Source organism: Falco biarmicus, chromosome 3 (genome assembly GCF_023638135.1).
Source record: "Falco biarmicus isolate bFalBia1 chromosome 3, bFalBia1.pri, whole genome shotgun sequence".
Lineage (NCBI taxonomy): Eukaryota > Metazoa > Chordata > Aves > Falconiformes > Falconidae > Falco > Falco biarmicus.
In genome coordinates this window covers 11145084-11159429 of record NC_079290.1, presented here as the reverse complement: position 1 = coordinate 11159429, position 14346 = coordinate 11145084, and the positions used below count along the sequence as shown (strand labels likewise).

The following is a 14346-nucleotide window of genomic DNA, read 5'->3' as shown; positions in this document are numbered from 1 at the left end:
TCCCTTGACCCCCCAGCTTGTGCTGATACCGGGGCTGCCCTGACCCATGTGCAGGACCCTGCTCTTGGCCTTGTTGAACTTCATGAGGTTCCCATGGGCCCACTTCTCCAGCTTGTCAAGATCCCTCTGGATGGCATCCAGTCTCTCCGGCCTGTCATCCACACCACTGAGCTTGGTGTCATCTGCAAACTTGTTGACGGTTCACTCAATCCCACTGTCTATGCCACTAGTGAAGATACTAAACAGTACCGGTCCTATTACAGACCCCTGTGGAACACTGCCCATCACTGATTTCCATCTGGACATTGAGCCCTTAACCACCACCTTCTGAGTGTGACCGTCCAACCAATTCCTCATTCACTGACCAGCCCATCCATCAAATCCCTATCTCTACAATTTAGAGAGAAGGATGTTGCGGGGGACTGTGCCAAAGGCCTTACAGAAATCCAGATAGATGACATGCACAGCTCTTCCCTTGTCCACTGATGTAGTCATTCCATGATAGAAAGCCACTAGGTTGGTCAGGCAAGACTTGCCCTTGGTGAAGCCATGCTGACTGTCTCTAATCCACTCCCTGTCCTCCATGTGTCTTAGGTGTTGGCCTAAGAACCAACCAGTGACGTTAGGAAGGCAGTGGGAGTAGAAACGCAACAGCTATCAGGGAGTTGGGCTCCCTGACTACCTCTGAGGACAGCAGTGACTTTCACCCATCTCTCTGCCTCCCCAAGGATGTAAAGCACAACTAAGTTTTGCCACTAGAGACTTGACCAGACAGAGGTGCTTGGATGTGACCTCCTCTCTGTCACTCCGCTTCCTTTGCCACATGCCCAGGGACTCTGAAGAGGAGGAAGACACTGTTTTCTTTGCCTCAGACGCTGGTTGTTTCATCCTTGTTTTCATGCCTCACTGCCAGGATAACAGCAATTTAACTTCAAGTAGGTTATATCTTGCCCATCAAAAACCACTTTGCAACTCTATCTGGTTCCTTTCCTGCCTGGAGAAAGGCACACAAGGTAAAGTAAGGGATCCCTGGCTCTCAAAGACGTGCTTTTCCACCAAGCTTACCCAGAAAGACATTAAGCGAAGGCAGCAAGAACAGGCAACATGTTTTCCAGTCTACCATGCTTTTCTCAGCCTTGTTCACTACCTGAAGCTTCCTTCATCTGGTGCAAATAACTAAGAAAAGGAAGCAAAACTGAGGGAACAAACATCCTCCAAAAGTCAAAGGGAGTGTCCTCCAGAGGTTGCCTCAGCGTAACTTACACCTGACTCAATACTGAAATTTCTTCACGGAAGCTGCAAGAAGCTAAGTCTGCATAAACTGTGGCCTAATGGAGAACAGAATAAATAGATAAATAAAAAGTAAGTGTGTGATGAAACAGAGCACTTCCAAGCCGTCAGCAGCTTCAAGGTAACCCAAGCAGACACTGAGGCCCACCTCCATGCTACAGGCAGGCAGGAGGCAGGAGCATGAGACAGCCAGGAAGCAGTTAAAATAATAAATAAAATAACAAGCTTGCAAAAAACCCCAAAGTTAAAATAATAAATAAAATAAATAAAAATAATTTTAAAAGCAGTTAAAATAATAAATAACAAGCTTGCAAAAAAACCCAAAACCCCAAAACCAAAACAAAACCCAAACCAAAACAAACAATGAGAGAGGAGTAATGGTTCCCTTCTTTCACAACCCTCTTTTCAACAGAAGCTGTTGGAGCTGCCCTGATTTTGCTCTGGGAGGTGTGCCTTGCTGCCTCCCATTGAAGCAGTGACATTCCACTACCATGGTACTGCGGTCCCACATGCCAGCCCCCCACCCCACCCCCCTTTCCATTACTGTAGGGGAATACAACCCTGGAGAGGCCACCCACCTCCAATAAACTACATAACCACCAACCCACATGGAACCAGCCGCTCACACCTGGCAGGATTGCTTCAGCTCTGTCATGCACCATCACAGCAACGGGCTGGAGAGGCAACGGGAAGAGCTGCTAAAACAGAGCTGTGCGTTCAGGTCACACAAAGCTAATACTTTATTCACAAACCTAAGGCTTTTCGTTTTCCCTGTGCCCTCCCCACAAGGAGAACAGCTTCTTTTCCACAGAGCAGCAAAAAGGAGAAAACACAGAGGAGCAATGCCCATACCTGACCATAGTCCGTCCTGAATACGATGACTCCTTCCGCACATGAATGCACAGTACTGGGATAATGCTGATTATTTTCTCGCAGCCAGACCCGAGACCCCTACAATAAACAAAACAGAGTTACAGATGGCATAACTGAAAACAGAAAAAAAGAATTTCACTATTTTTATCTAGAAATACTTATGAAGTAAAAGCAGAGAAAGTTAGAGCAAAATCCAAATATGCAAGTGAAAGAAATAAAATAATCTCTCAGCAAGTGTTTGTTGTTTTCTGCTGCAACAGTAAAGACAGGCCTACTCGAAGTTCTGCCTTTTTTTTTTTTTTTTTTTAAAGTAGAAGTTCCTAACTGCTGGCAAGACCGGCTGGAGCCTCAGTCATGTGCCTCATGTTAGCACATGTAAAATTACAAAGTAGTGTTTGAATTTACACTCCATTTAAAGGCTCCTCCTCAAAGCTGGCTGGGGCTGGCTCCCTACCTATTTATTTTCAACCTCTGTTAGGCACTCACAGTACTTCCCCCATCACAACCATCATCTTTCACCTTTTTTTCTAAACCACCTTGCCTTTTATACAGTCCTCTCTTAGTTGCACACCACCACAAAGAATTTAAAAAAAAAAAAACCAAACAAAAAACCAAACAAAAACTACTAGCAATCAAAGTCACAAAGAAATGGCATTTGCTTTTTAGAGGTGAGGGAGCAACTTAGACGCTATCAGTGAGACACCTAAGTCAGTCTAGCAAGGCTGGATAGGCACAGACTATTTACATTTTCACCTGGCTGGTAGATCCAGCCTCAAGAAAACAGTAATATCCAGCGCTGAGAACAAGGGAGGAGGATGTGGGAGGAAGAACCACAGCTGATGCTGCAGCTGCAACAAAAGCCATGCCATTAACCATAGCCACTCAAGTTGCTCCAGCACAGGAGAAGGCTTCAGCTGGCATGAAAACACTGAGCAGCAGCACCCTACGGTCTGACCTCCAACCCAAGCTATACTCCTATTCTCTACACACAGACAGCGAGCTCCATATCAGAAATCTTAGCTCTATTTAGAGACAGTATTTCAGTGGTATTTAGAGAACAGAGATTTTTTTCACCTAACAGTCAAATCCTCTCCTACAGAAAAAGTAAAGCGGTGGCAGAAAAGGGCTAGGGTATTCCCCGATAATCATAAGGTTGTGACTTGGGTGTACGATCACTGGAAAAAACAATTCAAATAATTAATTTTGCACACCAGCATCCAAAGACCGTCCTTGCCTGAATTTGAATACACAGAAACCAGACTTGTTAAAATTGGTGGTGCCAGGACCCCGATTAACCATTACAAATACAGATTTTAATTTCTGCTACGTATTTAAGGTCAGTGGCCCATGAGTCTACAACAGACTTCAGTCATGTCATGAGTTGCTACGCTTTAGCTTATGTTGAATAAACATTCTTGCTTCTACGATGGGAGAACAGCAGCACTGAGACACAAGATAATGTTCACACAGAATGTAAGAACTCTTGCTGCTTGGTTTCTCCGAATGGTAAGAGCTCAGCTGCACACAGAGGACCACATAAGAGCATCCATCATTATTTTTTCCCCTCCATGTTCTAACAAACTGCTTTCCATTTTAAATGCTGCAAATGCCTGGGGAGCTGTTTGCCCTTTTACCTCCGAAACCTTGAGCCAGATGGTTTCCAGGTTTACAGCAAGTCCAAGGCGTTTCAAGTGCAGGATATGTCAACTCAAAAGCACATGGTGAGGGTAGAGGGGAGCAGAAAGGAGAGTGCTGGTACCTGAGGTGGGCAGGGGGAACAGGGGACTGGGAAACAGCAGGGACAGTACCCACCAGAAGTGGTAAAAGCAATAAAGAGGATTTGAACATTTAATTCAAAACTCAGTGACAGCAGCAGGAAGAATTCCACCCCTTCCCTTGGGTCTGCATCAGACTCTGGCCATCAGAAAACCCAGGACACTGCTCTGTTTTCAAGCCCCTTGTGTGGCACGAACACCTCCACACTGAGGGGTCCGAGGGCACCTCTCACCCCGCGCTTTCCAGGGGGAGGAAGGCTGATGTGAGGGCATCGCTCTTGGGCTTCCTCTGGTACCTCCCCACCAGAGCCAGCAAACAGAAATGTCCTGTGTACACGCCCTTAGCTACAGGCATGATGACAACTTTGAGGGCAACATCCTCTGTATTAAGGAGTATCTACCACAACTTGTGGGGTGGGTTCTTTCCCGTTAGCGCAGCTGCTGCCATCAGGTGAGCCCATCATCCCCAAGAGTGCCTGAGAGTGAAAACTCGAGGGTCGGAGCTTCCCGGCAGCCCCAGCAGGGCAGTGCAATGCAGTGCTTGGCTACAGCTGCCACCTGCCCCACCAAGTCCACTGTGCCACAGGTCTGAAGCCATGGGCCTAAAGTCCGTACAGCACCAGCACACAGCACTGCATCAGAGAGATGGCATACCCACGCTACACCACGCAATGCACTCCGAGCAAGGTGAGCCGAGTCCTTCCCCTTGGATTCCTGCATGTCCTCAACCACCTCACTTCACCTGTGCATCGCAAAAGGCTGAGGCTGGAAGGGACCTGTGAGGGCATCTAGGCCAACCCTCCTGCTCGAACCGAGTCACCTAGGGCTGGCTTCCCAGGAGCCTGTCCAGATGGCTGTTAAATATCCCCAAGGGCAGAGACTCCACAACCTCTCTGGGCAACCTGTGCCAGTACTGTCACCTTCACAACAAGCACTGTTTCCTGATGCTCAGTGGGAACCTCCTGTGTTTAAGTTTGTGCCCGCTGTCTCCAGTTCTGTCACCGGGCACCACTGGGATTTATATGCAGTGACGAAATCTCTCCTGAGCCCTCTCCAGGCTGAACAATCCCAGCTCTCTCAGCCTTTTCCTCATAGGAGAGATGCTCCAGTGCCTTTATCACCTCCATGACCCTTTGTTGGACTTTATCCACTATGTCAAATGTCCCTCCTGTACTAGGGAGCCCAGAAATGGACACAGCGCTTCAGGTGCTCCAGGCATAGCAAAGCTTCCCACCAACAGTAAATAACCATAGTTTTGTTCACAAATTTTAACAGATTAATGTCAGTGGCTACTGCACCACCACGCTCTGGAGACCTGCTGGCTTGAGGGGTGGAAGCATGTACTACAGTCACCCCAAGCAGTAGAGGTAATTTGGCTCCAGACTTCCCACCACCCAGAGAAATGCTTTTGTCAGCCTGCTGCTGGGCATCAAGCATCTGTACTGGCCCGTCTCCACCTCCTTGTCCTAGACGAACTAAATCCATTTCATCTAAATGCATACATAAACAGCAAAAAAAACTTATTTGTCAAAATGCGGTCAAGTTCAAGTGCTTCAGGACAACCAAACCCCTGTTGTTCTGCTGGTTTATTATTTGCCAAAATCTCCATGCTCAAGTAACACGAAGTTTATGCTTTCAAGGGCAATGAAAAGCTTATAAACATTAAGCTGCAATAAAATTTGCCAAAACCTCAGCATTCAAAATAGCCTCTCACAAGGAGGAGAATGTTTTCCATCTCAAAATTAAATTATTCATTCTGCAATTTTTTTCTGGCTACGAAAGGGAAAAAAAGGGGGGCCCGCACAGAAGCCTTTGCTTGGTTGGGCTGTCCTAAAAGAAGCTTTTTAAAGCACCAAAGGGTTTGCTTTAAACAAACCTACATTGTTAGAGGTCAATAGCTGCTATTCAGGGGAGGCTGGAACAATGCAGTTCACAAAGCCCGAGGCATCTGAAATGCAAATACAACGTGTTCCCTGGCAAGGTAGCTCAACAATATGGTATCTGTCCATGGCCTGGGTGCACTGCGAGGCCTTCCAGTCTGGGGGAGGGAAAAAAACAAAAAAAGTCTTGGCAAAAGATACCTCACAAGATATGCAAGTTACAGCCACCTCCTGTGCCCAGCTAGCTCTGCAACTGGGCTGCAGTCTTGCGGCAACGTATTAGCTATGCACAAGTGATAGTTTTGAGAACATCGTCTTCACTGGGAGTTAATTCATGGACAAGAATTGTCATACGGGACCCACCTGAAGGAGGACTCCAATCGGCATACACGGTGACACGTTATATTGATCTGAACCTGCTTGGGGGGGAGAAGCCTGCTGACTTGGGTTACTCCAGGGCTCCCTGACATGTCACCCTTCTGTGGTAAGGGGGCAAATAAAGCCACGGAGCACTTACTAAAACCCAATGTTGTTTTATTTCTGTAAAGCAAGGTCATAAAAATACTTGGAATAGCATTTGCAGAAGGGCCGTACGCCATCATTTCCACAGCAAATAAGTTTCTCCTAACTGCAAAGGGAAAGGAAACAGGTTTGCAAATCTCACAGTTGTAAGACCACCTGGAGAAGTCCCTAGTCCTTCTACCTTGCAGATTCTGCTGCTGAAAATGCAAACACTATCTCTTACCTTCCTCCTGCATTCTGTTCTTTGATGATAAAAATCCATTATCTTTTACTTTCTATTGGACATATATGCTGGAAATGACAAAATTAATTAAGAACCTTGCCTCAACTAAGTAAAAATGCTGGAGCATTTGTTGCAAAATAATTAACATGCTATATTGTGTATGCATACAGGTTGTATGCTAAATAAAATAATTGTCCATACATTAAATTTATATATATATTGCACACATATATATGAAAAAGCAGATATTGTATACTAACTGTGCTCTCATCCAAGTGAACATGCTACTCATTCACATGTTATAAGAGAAAATCCAGTCAACTCATCAATGCAGTTGATTCAAAGCAGTTAAAAGTGCTTTAAATTAAGGGCAACGAACATAGGTTACACTGCATCTGCATTCAAAAAGCATTTCACTACTAGGGCTTGGCACAGCAAAAGGAACAATAAACATTATGGATTTAGAGAACCTTTCGTTTACCTACCTCGGTAGCTTGGCTCCAAATACAAAGTATGAGAGACAGGAAGAGATGCTATTAACTAGATCAAGGTGGACATGCCTTTTTAATGCAAAAGATAACCAAAATGACATTTGCCCTCATTCCTCCTCTTTATTAATTCACACACTGACAACAAACAACGAAGGTCACAGCAAGAATGAAGCTATCCAGAAAAAAAAAAAAAACCAAAACACCACACACAAACCAAAACTTTGCTAATTCCGTATTAATGAACAGGTTTTATTCTGAAAACTCAGCCTTTACTGTTAGCTTAGTTTAGGTACTCAAAAACCTTAACATGCCAAACCCATGCCTGGCCAGGCTACTCAGTGGCAAACTCATGAAGTTCACTGGAAGCTGGATATCCCTCACAACTTCAACCCCAAAATGAAACATTCAGCCTCTTAAGCAGAAGATCAGACCTGCTTTTCCAGATCGAAGTCCAGGGAAACAAACAAGTACTAATGTCCATTTGCCTGACTTACTACTCTGTAATTCAGAGGATTGATCTAGATCCGCTCCTTTGCGGCACCCAGCCTCCACAGCACAGCCTTCCTGTGCTCATCGACAAAAGGCTTCCACAACAGCCACCTGTCGGCGGTGCCTGAATATGAAAGCTACTACAGGAGTCTGTGTACACTATTGTCACATAACATACAAAAGGGATGCTCCAGAAATCACTCCAAGACAGTGCCATACTGCTGGGCTCCTCTCCTCCCCAGCCAGCCTGCCTCCCCTCTGTCAACAGGTGGGAACAGGCAGCTTTTGTCTGGGGATGGTGGGGTTGGAAGGGATGGACAGTTACAAAGAAGGACTAGTTAAACCCTAAGGCTCTGTAGATTGTGAGAGAAAGCAGAGCTCTGGAAGGTATTTGAGCATGTAATCTAGATTTCAGTACCTTAAACTGAACTTCATGAACTGACTTCATACTTAAATTTAGGCACATACTTAATCCAGCTAAATCAGGTTAAAATCCTTTTCAAAACACAACACCAATCACAATTTCATCAGAGAGCACAGGAGTAAACTACTAACACCTTTCTATCAACAAATCTCATTCCATCTCCTGAACAACATCACTTTGCTTTGCTGTTTTAAATCAGAACAAAGCCATGAAGATGTTTCCATGGGATATAAAGTCAGTTTAGAGGGCTTAGTTTCCTGTAGAACAAAACATCCTTGAAAAGATGTTTCTGTTGTCTGTCCATCCCCCACACCAGATCAAAGCACCAGCTCTCCTGCTCCTGAGGTCTGTGCAACAGCTGCTGATTAACCTTGAACAGGCTCCATCTCCTTCTGTTTCAGTAACTGCAGATAGCGCAGCACCAACAATGGCATAACACTTTAAAAACAAGAAATCTGATTAAAGCATATATTACTACTGCCAACTTGAGAGGGAATGGGAATAAGTTTGTACCTTCCCCAGCCCTTTGAAAGCACCAGCGCTTCTTACAAGACTGACGCTTCATATAATACGGCCTTTTTTTAATAATCAAAAAGAAATCAAACCCAAAACATTTTCTCTTCCAGCTGCGCAACACAGCACACAGAGATTACCCTCTCTATATGCAGGTGGATGCGCACACTCCTCCCCATCTTCTGCTGCTGCTTGTGAAGACACACAGCACTAACAGACCTTGCCAAAAAACCAAAAAGCAATCACACTTTTCTGCTAGAGCTCTGAAGATGCAGTTGCCAGCTGCTGAGGATGACGAGGTTTCCGCACTGTTAAAAACCAACAGCTTTATCATACCCTCAGAAGCAAATCCAGCAATGAAATGCCATCAGATCTTTTCAGAAGAGTAACTGGTATTGCTACAGTCTGAATTATGACTTTCATGAGAGGGTCACCTTTCTCTTTTGACAAGTTTTGCAAAATACCTTTTTCCCTTTCAAGACTGCGCAACCTATACCATGGCATTGTGGCTGCAAAAACATGATAGTACAGGAATTTGGAAAGCCTATTGTCATTATGGGTTGCAGTCAAGCTAGACAGGCTGCTAGTGGACAACAGCTCTTTCTTGTGCCTGCTAATCTAGGTAAAGAAATAGTTTCTCTGCAGTCAAAGCATTTCTGATTAATTCTGAAACTAAAAGTCAGCGGTCCAAGTACTGCTTGGCAACCACCCATGAATAAAACTGCAAAAATGAGAAATGCCCTGGGAAGCAGGGAACACACACACACAGAGCAACTTTTTTCTGTATACTGGATCTCTGCCTACTGGATCCACAGTTTCGGGTCCCACTGTACATCATCAACAGGTCCCACAGACTTGCCCCACATGCCATATCACCTCCACCACTCTCCTCCTGACACCTTAGCTTGGGGCAGGGGGATTTTAATCTGTTAAAACTCAGTAAGGAAGATAAGTATTTCAAAAAGACAACACATGTGTGAGGAGGAGGAAGAGGGGGCAGTTACTGATAACAGTGGGGAAATGCAAGGAATACAGGAGGAAAGAGCTTGGGGCCACTATACCCCTTTCCATTGGGGCGGGGGCTAGGCAAATGACAGACCTGGTAATCTTCAAAGTAACATGTAATTCTCTCTCCTTATTTGAATTTCTAAAGAAGAATATATAAGATCCTCACAAAAACCTTTAAACTTACCCTAAGAACCAAACAAGCCTTAACTCTGACTTCACAGATTTCAATAGGAGTTGCAGTTCTTTTTTCGGTGACAGCATAGTTTGCCAAGCACTCATATTTTTCCAAAAACACATTTATTAAATACAGTCATGAATGCAAGTTTAAAAACACACCCAAACCCCAACCAAACAACAACCAAAAAACCCAAACACAAAACTACCAAAAAAAAAATCCAAAACCTTTGTTTCCTTTCCTTAAAACCAGCTGAATTTAACCAATTTGTATACATGCACACACCCCAGTTCTTCACCCATGGGAGTTAATCTCAACAGGTATTTTAAGAAAAAACCAAGGGAAAGACAGTGTACGTAAAAGCATTCACCAAAGCCTACAGCAGTATAGCAAGAGTCGTTACCTCAGCATGACTGCTCAAACAAGCCAACCGAAATCACCAATAGCTTCTGCTAACATAATATTTTCCATATTGTCTAGTAAGCTGTTACACTGCCGTGCAGCTCTACCACTGACTCAGGGACCAGAGGACAGCCTGCCAAATGCCTGTAGCTCATCCACCACGCTCAGTTGGGCTTGGCAGTCCCCAATCCTAAAACTACCAGTTGGCAACTTTCTGCTTATGCCACATGACAAGCTTATAAACTCACATCAAGGTGGAGAAGGATTTCTAAAACCACGTGTGTGAAGTCATGCTAGCACCCTCTTCGCATTCCCCTCCTTCACTTACCTCCTGGAACTGGTGTCTTAAAGCCCAATGAGGCAAAGTGGAAACATCATCTTGTCCACCACCCTCTTTACTGGGGCTCAGCCACACAACTGCTCTTCTTGAGAAGCTTTGCCCTTAAAAACTCCTGGGTGCCAAATTAGTCACCTGTCACAAGTTGTAAGGGTCTCGGACTCGTTTTTCACAAGTGTTGTAAAACACCCTAGCGTTTTCTTTCACTTTGCTCTTGCCTCTCCTACCTAAGCAGAACACAAAGCAATGGCCATGGGAGCTGACTCGCAAGCACCAGACACGTAGTATGGCAGAGCCTGACCACTCTGAAACAAGATTTAGTTTGAGACTGAACTTGGAAGATGTTTCTCATTCACCACCTGCAAAGCCCATGGAGAGTCTTGTTTGCAAAATGGAAACTCCTGCTTGCAAAGATCTTATATGTTAAGTCTCATTTCAAAACATTCAGTGCAAAAAAGATGTTTAGGAGAAACATCTTTAATTTGAGTCCTTTAAAGCTGATTAAGTGGAAAAAACCCCGAAAAATATTCCTTTGCCACATGGGTCCTGACGAGAGGCATTTACCACTTACTTTCATGAGACATGGTCTATTAGGCTCATCAGTCAAGGAACGTGTTCAGTTCTTACACTGTTCTACATGTACCTGGACATGGACTTATCAGAAGAAAATGTAATACAGGAAAACTATACAGTACTAGCTTTTCCACAGATACTAGTAGTGCTACACAAGCATGGATATGCCTTGTCTAGGGGGACATTTTATTGGTTCAGCCTGATCTGAATTTGAAAAGCAGATGGAATTTCCAATTAAGATACATTTTCTACCATTGACCACTCTTTGCCAACCATCTGATACTATTCTGGTAGTATTTATCAAAGCCTTCTTGCCTCAAGAAGGATCATGGATAAAATGCCAGTGTTGCACCTGAAGGCTAACAGGAGGAATTGAATTTAGCAAGGCAAAAACTATTCTTGGTTTCTAGGAAGCTCAGTGCTGTCTTTTTCTCCACCTCCTGCCAACAAAGCAAGCAATTCCAGGAAAACTTACCTCTAGTTAAGTGGGATTCATGTGTGAAAAGGATAATCCATGTTAAGCAGCAGACTGTGCAATGTAACAAGCATACTTAAAAATTACTCCCAAGAATTAATACTACAGCTTTCACTTTGCAAGTTACTGGCATCAAGGCATAAAAGGTTCCATTTTAGCCCTTAACTTCCATATCATCAATTTTCATGATCTTTTTACAGGTGTGACAACATTAGAGGGATTTTTTTTTGGTCTCGTTTATGTCTCCCTGCAACTCAAAAATATCAGTTTGCACATGAATCACTACCCTGGCTTAGAGGAGGGATGGGCAAGAAGGGGAAGTATTTCCAGCCTTAACTGTTGCAAAAAACCAGCTATAAGATCAGAGCCTTAAGACAAAAACAAACCAGCCCACATTCTTTAGAAGTGTCCTGTCCTGTCCCATGCCCCATCCCCCCTTATTCCAAGCTCCGTGTTTTCTTGAAATTAAAACTCAGGATTTGGGAGAGACACAATTCACACTTTGATGCCATCAGTATTAGCAAGAATGCATTCCAAAGCTAAAAGACTAAGTGTGAAAAGGAAAGAGAGAATAATGGAACCAGCCAGTCCACAGTTCTTTCACTCATTTATTTCACTAATACAAACATTGATTATTGCAAACAGGAGCATTTTAAATACCAGGTCATAACTCTTTTCCTAAGCTGTATTGATTCCCTCACATCAAATTTACAACTGATGATTCAGCAGGCATTTGTCTTTGCAGCTTCACTTTCACAATGTGATCACTGCAGATCTCTATTTCACCACAGGAACACAAGTATTTCAAAGCATGTAATTGCACTGAATTATTTCTTTCCATTACTAGTTCATGCTTCAAGGTATTTTTAGCTTTTGGTTAGTTGGTGGGGTTTTTTATCAATCTTATTTGGCAAACTACATGGGGTTTGTCCTACAAACACCAGAAAACTTTCTTCGCTTTCTCCAGCTACTGTGTCCTACAGATGTCAACAGGACCCTGCATATGGGTGAACATCCATGGAATAAGGACTTAGATGGTTAATACCTAATGGAATACAGAAACCAGGAGGAGCAGATGAAAAACACTGGAGAGTTGGTAAATCAGGATGCACTACTGGACCTTTCAGTAGCATTTCCAACAACTGTTTCAGCCTTGCCTTTCTGAAGGCCCACGTGGACAGTCTGACCGCATGCTGAGGAACAAGTCTCAGTTATGCTTGGACCACAAGCAGTTGACAGGTTTGGGCTGCACCAAGCTTAGCAGATGGAGCTCAGGTCCTCCATTGCCACCAGCCACAGAGATTCCCCAGCAGCTTTCAACAACAGCACCCACTCCACCCTGTTTGCAGGCCTTGTTACAAATCAGGGGCAATATCCTGAAGGCAGGACAAGCACTTCTTTGCCACATCAGTTGCAACAGCTGAGACTGCTCCGCAGCCCAGCAGCCTGTCCTTTGCACATGTGGCGGGTGCGAGGCAGCACACCACAGCTCAAAGGCAGGGACAGGAGCCCAGAGAAACTCAATGAAGAATAAACACGTGCTGTGTCTACACCTAGCCAGGAAAATTTGGTTTTCTGGCCTGGAACAAGTGGCTGCAGCAGCACTGAGGCTGATCTGGGAAGCTCAGGCAGATGTTACCAGACTTGCAGCATCACAAAGAATGAGTCCAACGTGCTACAAAACTTGAGGCAGGGAGGAACCAGTACTACATACCCAAGGCCTGACCATCCTTAAAAATTAATAAAAACTAATTAATCCTAAAAATCCAGGACGTAAGCAACCTGCCTTGGAGAAGTACACCCCTCTACACCCAAAGCCCACCTGTGGTGCCTGGCCTCTACAATCGGGTTTGGAAGATGGGATGATCCTTTGCCAGAGCACGGATGTCCCAGTGAACGGCAGGTAGCACAGCACCCATCCATGCTCTCCCTCCTTACCTTTTGCACTTTAGGCAAGCGCAGAAAAAGCCGATCCTGCCACTGAAGTCCTAAAATACAAGGCTAGCATTAGCAACTTCCCACACTAATTTGTACACTGCAAACCACACTAATCACCGAGCAACTCCAAATTGCCTGTCTGGAGATCAGCTGACGAAAACACAACCAATTAAGCGAAACATAATGGCACACTTTATCATTAAAGGGCAGAGCACTGGCTTATTCCCACGCACCTGAGGCCGAAAGGCTGGCAGGCACAGCTCACTCAGCGCAGGGGATGCAGAGGTGCAGCTCCGTGCCCAGCGAGCATCGCCTGAGCTCAGCCTAGCTCCTCACACAGCACACGTGCGGTCAGCCCCACGGCAGGTATCCTGGTGGTGCTCAGACAGGGAGGACGCGCAGTCCAGACAACACCTCCACAGAATGGAAAGATTTTGTAACTCAGAAGGACATCTGCACTTTTTATGGTGCGTGATATCCAGTACCTTTTGCCCTCCAACTTCCTGCAACTCACTGCCTTGCACGCAGCAATGAAACACACATCTTAAAGAACAAAAGCAAGCAGACAACAGTATTCTAATTAAATCCCAGCTGCGTAATAAAGCACTCACAGCCCACTAAGTAACAGGTATTAGAGCTCTACACAGAAAGCGGCAAGCATGTTTATGTTTGCTGGACACTTAACGGGAATTTCAACCAACGGGACAGAAGTAAGCACCTAAAGAAAACAGTAGTCAGGGTATATACATTGTTTAAGTAGGTATCCTCTGTTTTCAGAAAGGGGGAGGGGTAGGAAAAGAGCTGAAGGGTGACCTTCAGTTAGGCTCCCTGGCAGACCTGTAAAGAGGCCCGCAGGTCTACACAGACAGAAAAAAAAAGTTTATTCCACTTCCCATTTGTTTTAGAATAAAGTATCGGTTTTTTTCAACTGCTGTGAACGCAAACAACAGGACCCTGT

At 44.7% G+C, this 14346-nt stretch overlaps 1 protein-coding gene across 1 annotated transcript in view; it reads right to left on the bottom strand.

Moving 5' to 3' along the window:
• MYO10 (myosin X) overlaps positions 1-14346 on the bottom strand; it is a 167585-nt gene that overhangs the window by 131291 nt on the left and 21948 nt on the right. The window contains exon 2 of the mRNA XM_056330987.1: positions 2143-2241. Within this exon, the coding sequence (XP_056186962.1) occupies positions 2143-2241 (99 nt within the window). The remainder of the gene's footprint in view (positions 1-2142; positions 2242-14346) is intronic.